We start from the raw sequence: 11635 nt of genomic DNA, 5'->3' as shown, positions 1-11635 counted from the left end.
GATCGAACCAAAACCTCATAGATGTTTGTACCGACTATTCAAGTTTTATCAATCTGATTGTAACTATGCGCTAATTGGGAGAAACTGGTTAAAAAGTAATTTATATCATTTCGAAACCCAACTACCCAAGCAAAAAAAAGTGATAAATACTTAATAACAATTTTTTTAGCTCAGTCATACAGTAATAATTTATTAATAGCTTCAAGAAATTACAAATTAGAAAATTGGCTTATATGACCATTTTAGCAATCAGAAGTAACTATTACCTGACCCCTCTATACTGTAGTTAGGAAGTCAGGGTCGCCTGGAAAAAAAGTAAAAAATACCCTTATGTAATTGGGTAGCATATTTTGACATACCATCGGCAAAAAAATCAATCTCCCTAGAAACCAAGGGAATGTCTCACTTCGAAAGCAACTGGCCACTACTACGCAAGTATTTCACCTTAATTTTTGAAATTGAAATTAGAACAACTTGTTTGTCTACCAAGTGTTGTATTAAACCCTAACCTCATTTTAGCTAGAATGAACTCCAATAAAAAAAATTCCAACTGATACCCACCAATAACAAGGCATGCCTCGTTACCTCCATCAACAAATCCCAAACACGATACTTTGTCACTAACCTGCACCATAGAATTTGACCTGGATATTCTCCAAACTACTCTGTCAGTATGCAAGACAAGATTGATCTCCTGCACAAGAGCTCCCACCCGTGTACTTATCATGTTTTTTGAATCAAAACAAACATCGAAAGGTGCAACCGAAGCCACCCTTGTAATATTCAAATCTTTAGACTTCTCGATAAAGATGTTGGTGAACACATTATAAATTGATGTGCGCAAACATTGTAGGGAATCATGGTGTTAATATTTACTGATTTAATGAACTCGTTGTCCAAAGAATCACTATCAACCGGAACTTTCTCGCCGCCGCTAGTGATTGATTTTACTTGAATGTGATACTCGATGAATAATAAGCAGTAACATTGGTATAGAATAGAGTTTAGGTAAATAATGTTGAGACATCAATTCCTGGTTGCATTTTGTAAGGTCCCCTGCCAATAAATATATGACACCTTTGGATGATGTTGACGATGGTAAGCGCATTGCAAATACTCTTGGGATACGAAAGGCCAATGAAAGCTGTGAAGGTAATGAAACTCCAAAAGGTCCAAAACCATTCATTCCTTGAACCATAATATTGGGCATACCAAAAATTTTATAGGCATACAAAGTCATTCTGCTAACCAGGGTGTATTGATAAGGGGTGTCTAATGGGTATGAATGACTTACATACCCTTAAACACTTCGAAAATATTGATTTATAGGCTTTAGGTTCGGCTGACTCGTGTTGATGAGTTATCAGCCGAACTTCCCGCTGTAGACTGAATTCTTTCGATCTTGTTTTGATCATAACTTCTTCGTCCAATGTCGGAATGACCTCATTCTTTTTTCGTTATCTTCGTATTTTCATTCTCTTGAAGATGAAGATAAAATCTACTTGATTTTAATGGGTTAAAATCTACGATTTTCATTATATAAGCTGAACCATTAACATTTTTTATTCCTGAACTCTCAGGAATAGGTTCGGCTTAAATCTATGAGCCGAACCTCACATAATTTTTCTTCCAGATCACACAGGACTAGGTTCGGCTCATTATGATATTTTTAAACAAGCCGAACTAGTTGGTTCGGCTCATAACAATAACACTTTTAGCTTGCCGAACTGTTCATTAGTTGTCAATATCCAGGTTTCAGATCAAGGTTCGGCGCATAATTTAGGTGAGTTGTGAGCCGAATCTAGGTTCGGCGCATAATTTAGTTGCGTTGTGAGCCGAACCTAGGTTCGGCGCATAATTTTGTTGTTTTTTAAGCCGAACGGTTCTTCAAATTTTCAGCCTGAAAGTGTATATGAACAGTTCGGCTGATACGATTTTCATTATATAAGTCGAACCATTAACATTTTTTATTCCAGAACTCTCAGGAATAGGTTCGACTTTCTAGGAAAATTTTATACAAGCCGAACTGTTCATAAGGGGATCGGTTCGGCTCATAAATGTAAGTCGAACCTTTTCATCCTCCATTGAATCATTCTCGTAATCTAGGAAATCAACCATTTGGGAATCATTGTTGTAGTTGATGTGTATTTTCCTAGGTTTTTTAGATGATATATGACACTCCTCATCCTCCATTGAATCAAGAATTAGAATTTTCTCACTTTCTCCTTCTCTTTCTCTCCTTCTTAACCAAACCAAAACTTTGATTTTTTTTCCCCAAATTTTTCATCTAAACAACTCTTATAATTCTGAAAATTATTTTAATCACTAAACAAAATATTTAATCACTAATCAAGATTAGTAACACTAATACGTAAAGGGTAGATTTGTCATTAAAATTTTTTGGGTTAAGGGGTTATCTGATTTTGCTATTTCACAACCTTTTTTGTCTTCATTCGGTATACCTTGGAAAATTTTGGTATGCCCAAAATTATAGTTCCATTCCTTTAACACTGTTGGAGAACCCCTTTAACAGAGAAGTTGACCCACAACCAAATGAAAACTTACGAGTTGTTACATATGGACCTGTGGTAGACCCATTTACACATGATTGCGTAGATACGACATCAGAAGTAAATAACTAGAGGTGAAGTTCCCACCTGGCAACTTGTTGCTAGGAAAAACAAGGCATCCCATAAAGGATTTATAACTCGCATGTGCTGGTTTGTGCAGACGTGCTCTAGAGCTTAACTGAAGCTTGGAGCACTCTCTTCTGAAGCAATTGAAAGTGCGGTTAGATGAGGAAACATATCCTTTCTCACAGTCAACCCATAGGTATTTACCTGCCAGATCAACAACTAGGCTTTGAGAGACTAGAGGTGTTCTTTGCATAATGAAAGTCAGGTATCGAAGAGTTGAACCATCTTTAGCTACAGGAAGGACGCGCCCCTTGAGGCCGAGATGAATACGTAGGTTGAGCATTTGAAAAGCAAACATAGCATGATACAAGAAGTATAGTGGTAGCAAAGAACAATGGAGAAAAAAATGACTAAATAAGTAAAAAAGAAGCCATGTATGGATTACTGAATGATTTAGTTAGACAAGGGAAATTTTTTACTCTGGGAATGAAACACTCAGTAGCCTGATAGGATTCATAATCACATTTTAGATCTCACAAATAAATACTCCATGCGTCCCAAATTAATTGAGCTATTTGGTTTTAAATTTTGTCCCATAAATAATTGAGCTATTTCACTAATCAATGGGATCTTTAAAACTACATTTTTAATTGATTATTGTTATTATAAGAAATATGTATAATTTGATAGTCATGTTTATATTCGTTACGTAGATGTTTTAAAATGTTTTTCAACGGTATAATGTTTACGAAAAACCGTGGTATAGTTTAAGAGCTAAATCATTTCTAAGTTTTACTAGTTATTATCCATAAGGATATAATTGTAAAAAATACTTAAATATGCTCCCATTTATTCCTTACCTTAATAATTGTGCAAACTACAACTAGCTCAATCAATTTCGGATGGAGAGAGTTTTAAACATTGTTATTGCAAAGTTGTGGTAGTGATATTAATGATCTTAGTTGAATTAGTAGTAGTTTAGTACTCCAAAACCGAAAGAGGGAAAAAGAGAAAAAGTTATGGGTAAACCAATTCACCCTGTCATTTGTCAAAATAAACAAAAGGAATCTTCTCCTGCACTGCAACTCTGCAAGTATTTGCCCAATAAAATCTCCAAAAGTGAAGCGCACAGATATCTAAATAGTTATCAAGAGTGGATCTTTTTTCAAATTATGATTTTTTTTCTTTTTCTTTAGTCCTCCCACTTGTCTATCTATGGTATTAGTACAAAAATTCTAAACAGACGCCCCCCTAAACTCTCCCAAACCGCTCAGACTCATTGGTGGACCCAGCTCATCCTTTAATGGGGTGGTTCAGGAGGCGGTCTGCCCATAATTACTCGTATTAGTATTAGTTACATTTGATCGAGTTCACTTTTTAGTAGACACAAGGGCGTATACAGTACACCGCCAAGTGCTAATACGCATAATGATTCAATTCCAAATTTGATATCTGACCTAAAGGGTACTGCATTCTCTGCAAAATTCAAAGCTTGGATCGTAATTTCTGTTCTCTAAAGAACCAGGTGCTTGCCAACTACACTGTAGGGGTGAAGTAACCGGTGATACCGTGGACCAAAAAAATTTGGTCTCCAAACCTCTCACAAAGATGGTCCATTGAATTGGTGAGTGCTTTGCCTAGATAATGTTCCCTGGTTAATCAAACCTGGCATTTTTAGGGGCGACTTTTTTATTCCCAACCTATACACTACGTTAAGGGATGTCCCAAAACGCGGAGAATACGTTAATGCCCTTACATAATCGGAAGCTATACTGTACCCGATTGTAAATACCTAATCGGAAGGTTATTAACTAGATTACACTCCCGATTAAGTTCGTTTATGTGCCAAACTCGTATCTGGCTTCTATAACAATTGGGAGTAACAAGATTCTTAAGAGACTACCGATTGTTAAAGTATAGAAATTAGAAATCTTTAGATTTTTGCAATGGTGAAATTTGGGGCTCCTATATAATCAGACGAATTAAAACTTGTCTAAGCTAACGATTTGGGCTTCCCATAATCGGAAAGTTACGAGTAACAATACCTCCCGATTATGGTAGATTTCAAATTCATTAAATGAAGGATTTTAGAAGAAAACTTATTTTGGGGCAACCTAAAATCGGAAGTTTATGTAATCCATATACCTTCCGATTATGACTACATCCAAAACACGAACCAAATGGTTATGGTCGGCTCTGTACCCTCGAAACCTATGAAATTTGGCAGTGGTTCGATTTGGGGCTTCCTATAATCGGTAGGTATATAAGTAACAAACCCTAACGATTTTGGCTACTCAACAATCGGTAGCTTATGATGTGGTAATGCCTACCGATTATTAACCGTTTGACAGAAAAAACCAAAGTCAACCTGAATTCATTTCATTTCTTTTCAACTTCAACTTCAACTCCTCTTCTCCTCTTTCCTTCCGATTGCAGAGAGGAAAAGTCTCCCCCTCTCCTCGCTATACATCGTTAATCTTCGAATCGAATCATCGTCGATTATTCTCTATAAAGATGAAAGAAAAGGAACCCCAGAAAGCTAAACCAAAAACGTTTGTCGCGGTAAGGATCCAAACATTGGATTGCATGCCCGTAATAAAGAGGTTTTAACTCACGAACGCGAAGAACACGAAGAAGATGCGGCCCTGATGTAGGCGATACTCAAAGCCAAACTCTCCAGCAACTTGAAATGGCGCCTATTAGGTAAGATTCTACCATTAATTTGTTTTATATTGCTTCAATTCGTCGAATCCGTGATTTTTTTTTAGGGTTTTCGGTTATTACCCATATTCGTTAGGTTAGTAATTGTTTTAAACTCCCGATTGTTGTCGATTTCTTCATTTCACAAGAACATTCGTTATATTCGGGTGCTAAATATTTATGTTTCCTACCGATTATTGAACATTTTTCATTACTGAGGCCTAAATCGATAATAATCGGAATATAATTGTGTTTTTGACTTCCGAATATACTAGGGAAGAACAAGTAATAAAGACGTATTAAGCGGTTGATATGTTGTGTAATTTTCTTCCGATTGTTTAGGCTGAACCATATTAGTAGTTTCTGGACACAAAGTGATGCATATTCGGTAGACATTAGTTTTATGAGACTTCCGATTGAGATTTATTCGGAAGGTTATACTTTTTATTACTTTCGATTATTCCTATTCGGAAGGTTGTGTTGAAATTTAGTTTTCGATTATTTGTTGTAGATAAACATATTCGAACACCAAAAATTTATTTTGTTTCCGATTATTTGTATTCGGTAGGGTTTAGTGAACTGGGGATTCCGATTGTTCGTAATCGGAAGCTAGTGGTTTACTCAACCAATCGAATATGGATATTCGGGAACAGTGTATTTAGATTAACTTCCGATTATATAGTTTACTAACCTGTTGTACTTTCTTCGTGTTGTTTAGGGATAGGCGAGGTAGAAAAGTCGAAGATGCAATTGTCTCAGATAGTGCAAGGAAGCAAAGGCGTCAGAACTTGACAGCCAGTGCAAGGAGAGCTAGGACTGCTAAAGCCGCTTCAAGTGCTCAAGATGGAACTCAACAAGCAAGTCAAGAAGGTGTTCAACCAAGTGCCCCTCAATCAGAACCAGTTCAAGAATGTGTTCAACCTTGTGCCTCTCAATCACAACCAGTTCAAGAAGGTGTTCAACCAAGTGCTCCACAATCACAAGCAGAAATTCAACTAGAAGCTCCCGAAGATAGAGTACCAGAAGTAGGACAACCTAGTGGTGCGCAAGAAGAAGGAGAAGCCGAAAAGAAAAATACTCCTCGAAAGAAAGCGCAACACATTGTCCCAAATGAACTGAAGGTGAAGGATATTCCAGAAGGTGTAATCCTTGGGCTGCCGGAGGATGGAGGACAATTGTTATTTGGATACAAAGACTCCTGGGCCAAAGAAATATATGAAACCGAGGTAATGATCGTATCCATTTTATTTACCTATTATGCTTTTCTTCATAATACTTTAGGTTATTCTAATTTTTTTTGTAACTTGTCATGTGTTTAATAGTATCATTCCGATGCGGTTCGGTTTCTCAAACCGACCGTCACACCAACTAAAATGCTGGATTGTCCTTTGAAGAATGATGTGAAAGGTTCAAGACCATTATTGCAAATTCAGGTTTGGATGATGCTGCGGAGAACTCAATGTTGGAACATGACCGGGTGGCTATATCGGCGTTTGTGGAGAGACTTTATCCCGAGACCGACACCTTCCATATGTCGTTTCGGGAGATGACGATTACCCCAGATGATGTTGTGCAGATTGTTAGACTCCCTGTCCATGGAAAAGGTGTTAGGGCTGAGTTCACAAAGCAGTTGGAATGGACCAAACTTTATAATCTAACTAAAAAGTGTTTGGGTTGGGATGAAGAAACATCTACAACTGAGTTAAAGAGATGCATGAAGTATAGAACTATACAGTTCAACATTAGTACTCTGATGGATATGTTCAAGGCCAATTTCAACGCCAATTTCCACAATTGGCCATTGAAAACCCGGCGTGGAAGAAAGGCGATCCTAGAGGAACAAAGTACGTCTTCGATGACAACCATTCTAGGACGAAGAAGCAGCAGCTGATTCGTTTGAGGGAGGTTTTGGACTCACTGACAACCCAAGACGTATGCTTTGATCCGTACAAGGAAGACCGAGCTGGTGGACATATCGCGGGTCGATCCGATTTGGCCCTTTATTTTGGACCGTTGTGGCACCCCAAAGGATATGTGATGTACAATGCCTCAAGGGTGATGCGACAACACGGTTTTGTACAAGGTATACCAAAGGAGGAAATCCATGAAAATTTCTCTTTGGTTCTGAAAGAGTGCACGTCTGATAAGGATTCTATCACGGTCGTTCACAAGAATAAACCATCCTGTAAATTGCATTGGATAGAAGGGCGCATTACTTGATCAACCTAGGAAGGCCAGCCAACAAAGGTTTTGAAAATGCTCCCAACTATATGGAATGGTACCTGAGTGTTTCTCACATTCGTGTAATCCGTGATCTTAAACCAAAGCCAGCTTCGTACAAGAGTATCCTCAAATACAAACCTGTGGGTTATGAAAGATTGGTACGTATTTTTTTTTAGTTTAGTTTAATATTATGGGTATAGAGTAATAACTGTTTGATCATACGCTATGTTTTAAAACAGAATGGCGGGTTCAAGAGTTTGTCCAAATGGTGCACTAATTGCATAAAAGCCGGAGAGCCTGTGCCACTTGATAAGGTAAGAAAGCACCAAGAGTTGATTGATAACATTGACAATGAATATTATGCATCTCAGTTTGGGGAAAAAGCCAAGAAACCTAAAAAGATTGTGAAAAAAAAGAACTCGGGCGTCATCGAACACTCAAGTTGATGAAACCAATGATAATGTTGGTTCAACTCGTCACAAAGTCAAAGGAAAGAAATAGTAAACTCTCGATGTTTTTCGTTCACTTTATGGATAACTTTGTTTATGTCAGATTGTGTCGTTTTCAAACAATGTGTCGGATTATGTCGTTTTCAAACAATGCGTCGGATTTTTAGTTGTTGCGTTATGTTTATGGATTGTGAATGGTTCCTTATATGGATTATGAATGATTATGTTGCTATGTTTATGCATTTAACAATGACTCGTAAGCGAATCACATGAAGAGACATGAAACTGTTGAATTTTGGAACACAATCGGAAGCTAAGTTTATATATTAACCTACCGATTCTGGGGATTTTGCATTTTTTGATCAGAATCGGAAGCTTTATATATTATTAACCTACCGATTCTGGGGATTTTTCAAAATATTTTGTCAGAATCGGAGTTTTTTAATATTCTTTGCCTTCTGATTTTTCAGTGTAAAAAAACTTTGTTTCCTGGAACCAAACAACACCATAATCGGGAGGTATATGTGCACCTTGACTTTTGAATAGTAATAATCAGTAGGTTTAGTTTTTATTACCCTATCGATTATTATATGTAAAAAAAATTTGTTTCTTGGAACCAAACAACACCACAATCGGAATGTAAATGTTCACCTTGACTTCCGAATAATAATAATCGGTATGTTTAGTTTTTATTACCCTCTTGATCATTCTATGTAAAAAACTGTTTCCTGGAACCAAACAACACCATAATCGGAAAGAAAGTTGACTCATAACATAACCGAATATTACAATCGGTAGGTTGTTTAACAAAATAATTTACCGATTTCGTATAATCAGCTAGTTTTTATATTAATAATACTCCGATTACATCCATTACATAAAGTTCAAACGACCTTAACCTTACAATTTCGTCAAAAGCACCTAAATCCATACTCCTAATTGACCATAAAATTATTAAAACATATCATAACTTCCAGTGACCATAGAAATTGTCCCTCTTGATTTTGTAGCATCCTTCATGTTCAAATCGTTTCCCGTAGAGGTCCACATACCGGCGATCCGCAAGATTTCTCTGAAATTACGAATGAGTAACAAGTTAGTACTAACTTTTGTTAATGTGAGTTGGAGTTACAGAGATACTTACTCGTTTTTCATACGTCCACCAAGGAAAAGCGTTCCTAACAAACCGTTCCTCATCTTCAAGTTTGTCAATCTCCTTATCGAGCGCATTCTTTCTCATCTGAATGTCATTGGATGATCTTCGAATTCGATTACTATCTAAGGCCTCAAATACCATTAAGATACGGTTCCATATATGCTCTTCGGATTCCGATTTGTGGATCTTGAACACGATCATGAGCAGTTACCACAACCCACGCTCTATAAATAACACAATCTTCTTCTTCGACAAAAGAAATATCCATGTTTTTTGTTATGAAAATTAAAACTGAAGAGAGGAAAGAGTTTGGTGCAATTGGGGTGATAGATATGAGTTTCTTTATATAGGTTTAGGGTCCAACGGCTAATTTGACGAAAGTTGAATGTGGAGAAACCAATAATCGGTAGGTATTGGATTTAGCATATTTACCGATTATGGTAGCTTTCAAAATTTGAATTTGCGGCAACTTATAATCAGTAGGTTTTGTAATATATTTAACTCCCGATTAACGCTGCATCCAAAACACGAACCAAGTGGTTATGGCTGGCTGTGTACACTCAAAACCTATGGAATATGGAAAGGGTTCGATCTGTGGCTCCTTATAATCGGTAGGTTGTTAAGTTGTATTCCCTTCCGATTATAACAGGTTTCAAAATTCAATACATGAAGGGTTTTAGAAAAAACTCATTTTGGGGCAACTTATAATCGGTAGGTTTTGTAATATATTTAACTCCCGATTAACGCTGCATCCAAAACACGAACCAAGTGGTTATGGCTGGTTGTTTACACTCAAAACCTATGGAATATGGCAAGGGTTCGATCTGTGGCTCCTTATAATTGGTAGGTTGTTAAGTTGTATTCCCTTCCGATTATAGCAGGTTTCAAAATTCAATACATGAAGGATTTTAGAAAAAACTCACTTTGGGGCAACTTATAATCGGTAGGTTTTGTAATATATTTAACTCCCGATTAACGCTGCATCCAAAACACGAACCAAGTGGTTATGGCTGGCTGTGTACACTCAAAACCTATGGAATATGACAAGGGTTCGATCTGTGGCTCCTTATAATCGGTAGGTTGTTAAGTTGTATTCCCTTACGATTATAGCAGGTTTCAAAATTCAATACATGAAGGATTTTAGAAAAAAAACTCATTTTGGAGCAACTTATAATCGGTAGTCATATATGTTGGATAACCTACCGATTATAAAAGGGATTATTAGCCGAAGTATCTACACTATAATCAGTAGGTACAATTTCAATTTAACCTTCTGATTCACCTCTAACCTACCAATTACGGTGTAGACTCCCGATTATATAAGGGCATATTGGCCATTTCAAAAAATCAGAGATAAGGGGTAGCTTAGAATTACGTTTGGGTGACATTTTTTGTCTTTTAGTGTCCCCTAATTCTTTTTGGTCGCCCCCAAAAATGCCAGCTAATCAAACACAATTTTTCATTTTTATTTATCAAACTCCCGCCCTCTTATTCACAGGTAGAAAGGGAGGGGCAGTGACCTTCACTGAATTATTACAACACAATACAATTTCTTATTGGACTCTTCTTACCCTACTTTTTCACTCAAGTACTTGCCTTATAATTATTAACTTATCACAATAGTAAAGAGATTTTTAAACAGTTATTCTTTATCCATCTTCTTTTTCCTCTTCTTCTTTAAGTACTTCCACCAGGATAATCACAACTTTTATAACCTGTACAAGGAGAAAACCCAAAAAAATAGTACATGTATTAGAGCAAGCACCACTGCCCAAACTTTCTCCTGAAACCCTGCATACCAGGAAAAGTTTTTTTTGGCTTAAAAAGCAACTACTCTACTATGGGGGGCATCCCTATTTTGGTCCGAGTGTGCGACTAGAGTTTTGGCCGATGCCAACCCCTCAAATTGAAAATACATAATGGACCCAAATTTGCGTTTACTCAGTATCCGCGAAGGACATGCCAGAGTGAGAAGTGCCTCCCATAGTGGTTGCTCTTAGAAACACGGCAGATGAGGAAATTCGAGTTTATATGAATTGTCAACACTAAAATACTTAATAATGAAAACTCAATATGTTTAGGCTCTTTTACACATAGGTTTGCTTCCATTAATTGAAGCCAGACAGTGATATTGATGATATACTACTTTTGATGATTAGGTATAAGAGTGAAGTGGACTTACTGGGATTCGTGGAAGTTAATGTTGTTGTCTGTGAATAATCACAGTTCCTTTTGCCTTTGCTGCTTGAATTGCTGGTGTAGTGGTGGGAGGTGTTGGTGTTGTTGGAGGTGTTGGAGTCGTGGGTGTTGTTGGAGGTGTGGGAATTCTAGGATCTGATGGAGTCCTGGGGGTTCTTGGAGTTTTGGGAGTTGAAGGAGTTGTTGGAGTCCTAGGTGTTCGTCGAGTTTGAGTAGTGGGAGGTGTTGGTGTTGTTGGAGGTGTTGGAGTCGTGGGTGTTGTTGGAGGTGTG

The 11635-nt window shown here is 37.2% G+C and overlaps 1 protein-coding gene across 2 annotated transcripts in view; it reads right to left on the bottom strand.

Moving 5' to 3' along the window:
• Positions 1–10599: 10599 nt before the first annotated feature.
• LOC113331043 (integumentary mucin A.1-like) overlaps positions 10600–11635 on the bottom strand; it is a 3321-nt gene continuing 2285 nt past the window's right edge. For both annotated transcript variants that reach the window (XM_026577828.1, XM_026577836.1), the window contains exons 4-5: positions 11347–11554; positions 10600–10879 (exon numbers count right to left, since the gene is read on the bottom strand). In XM_026577828.1, coding sequence (XP_026433613.1) covers positions 11362–11554 — 193 coding nt within the window. In that variant the 3' untranslated portion in view covers positions 10600–10879; positions 11347–11361. The remainder of the gene's footprint in view (positions 10880–11346; positions 11555–11635) is intronic.

The sequence above is a fragment of the Papaver somniferum genome, chromosome 1 (assembly GCF_003573695.1).
Source record: "Papaver somniferum cultivar HN1 chromosome 1, ASM357369v1, whole genome shotgun sequence".
In the NCBI taxonomy this organism is placed as follows: Eukaryota; Viridiplantae; Streptophyta; class Magnoliopsida; order Ranunculales; family Papaveraceae; genus Papaver; species Papaver somniferum.
Note: the sequence above shows the minus strand (reverse complement) of the source record. Positions and strands in the feature narration are given on the sequence as shown.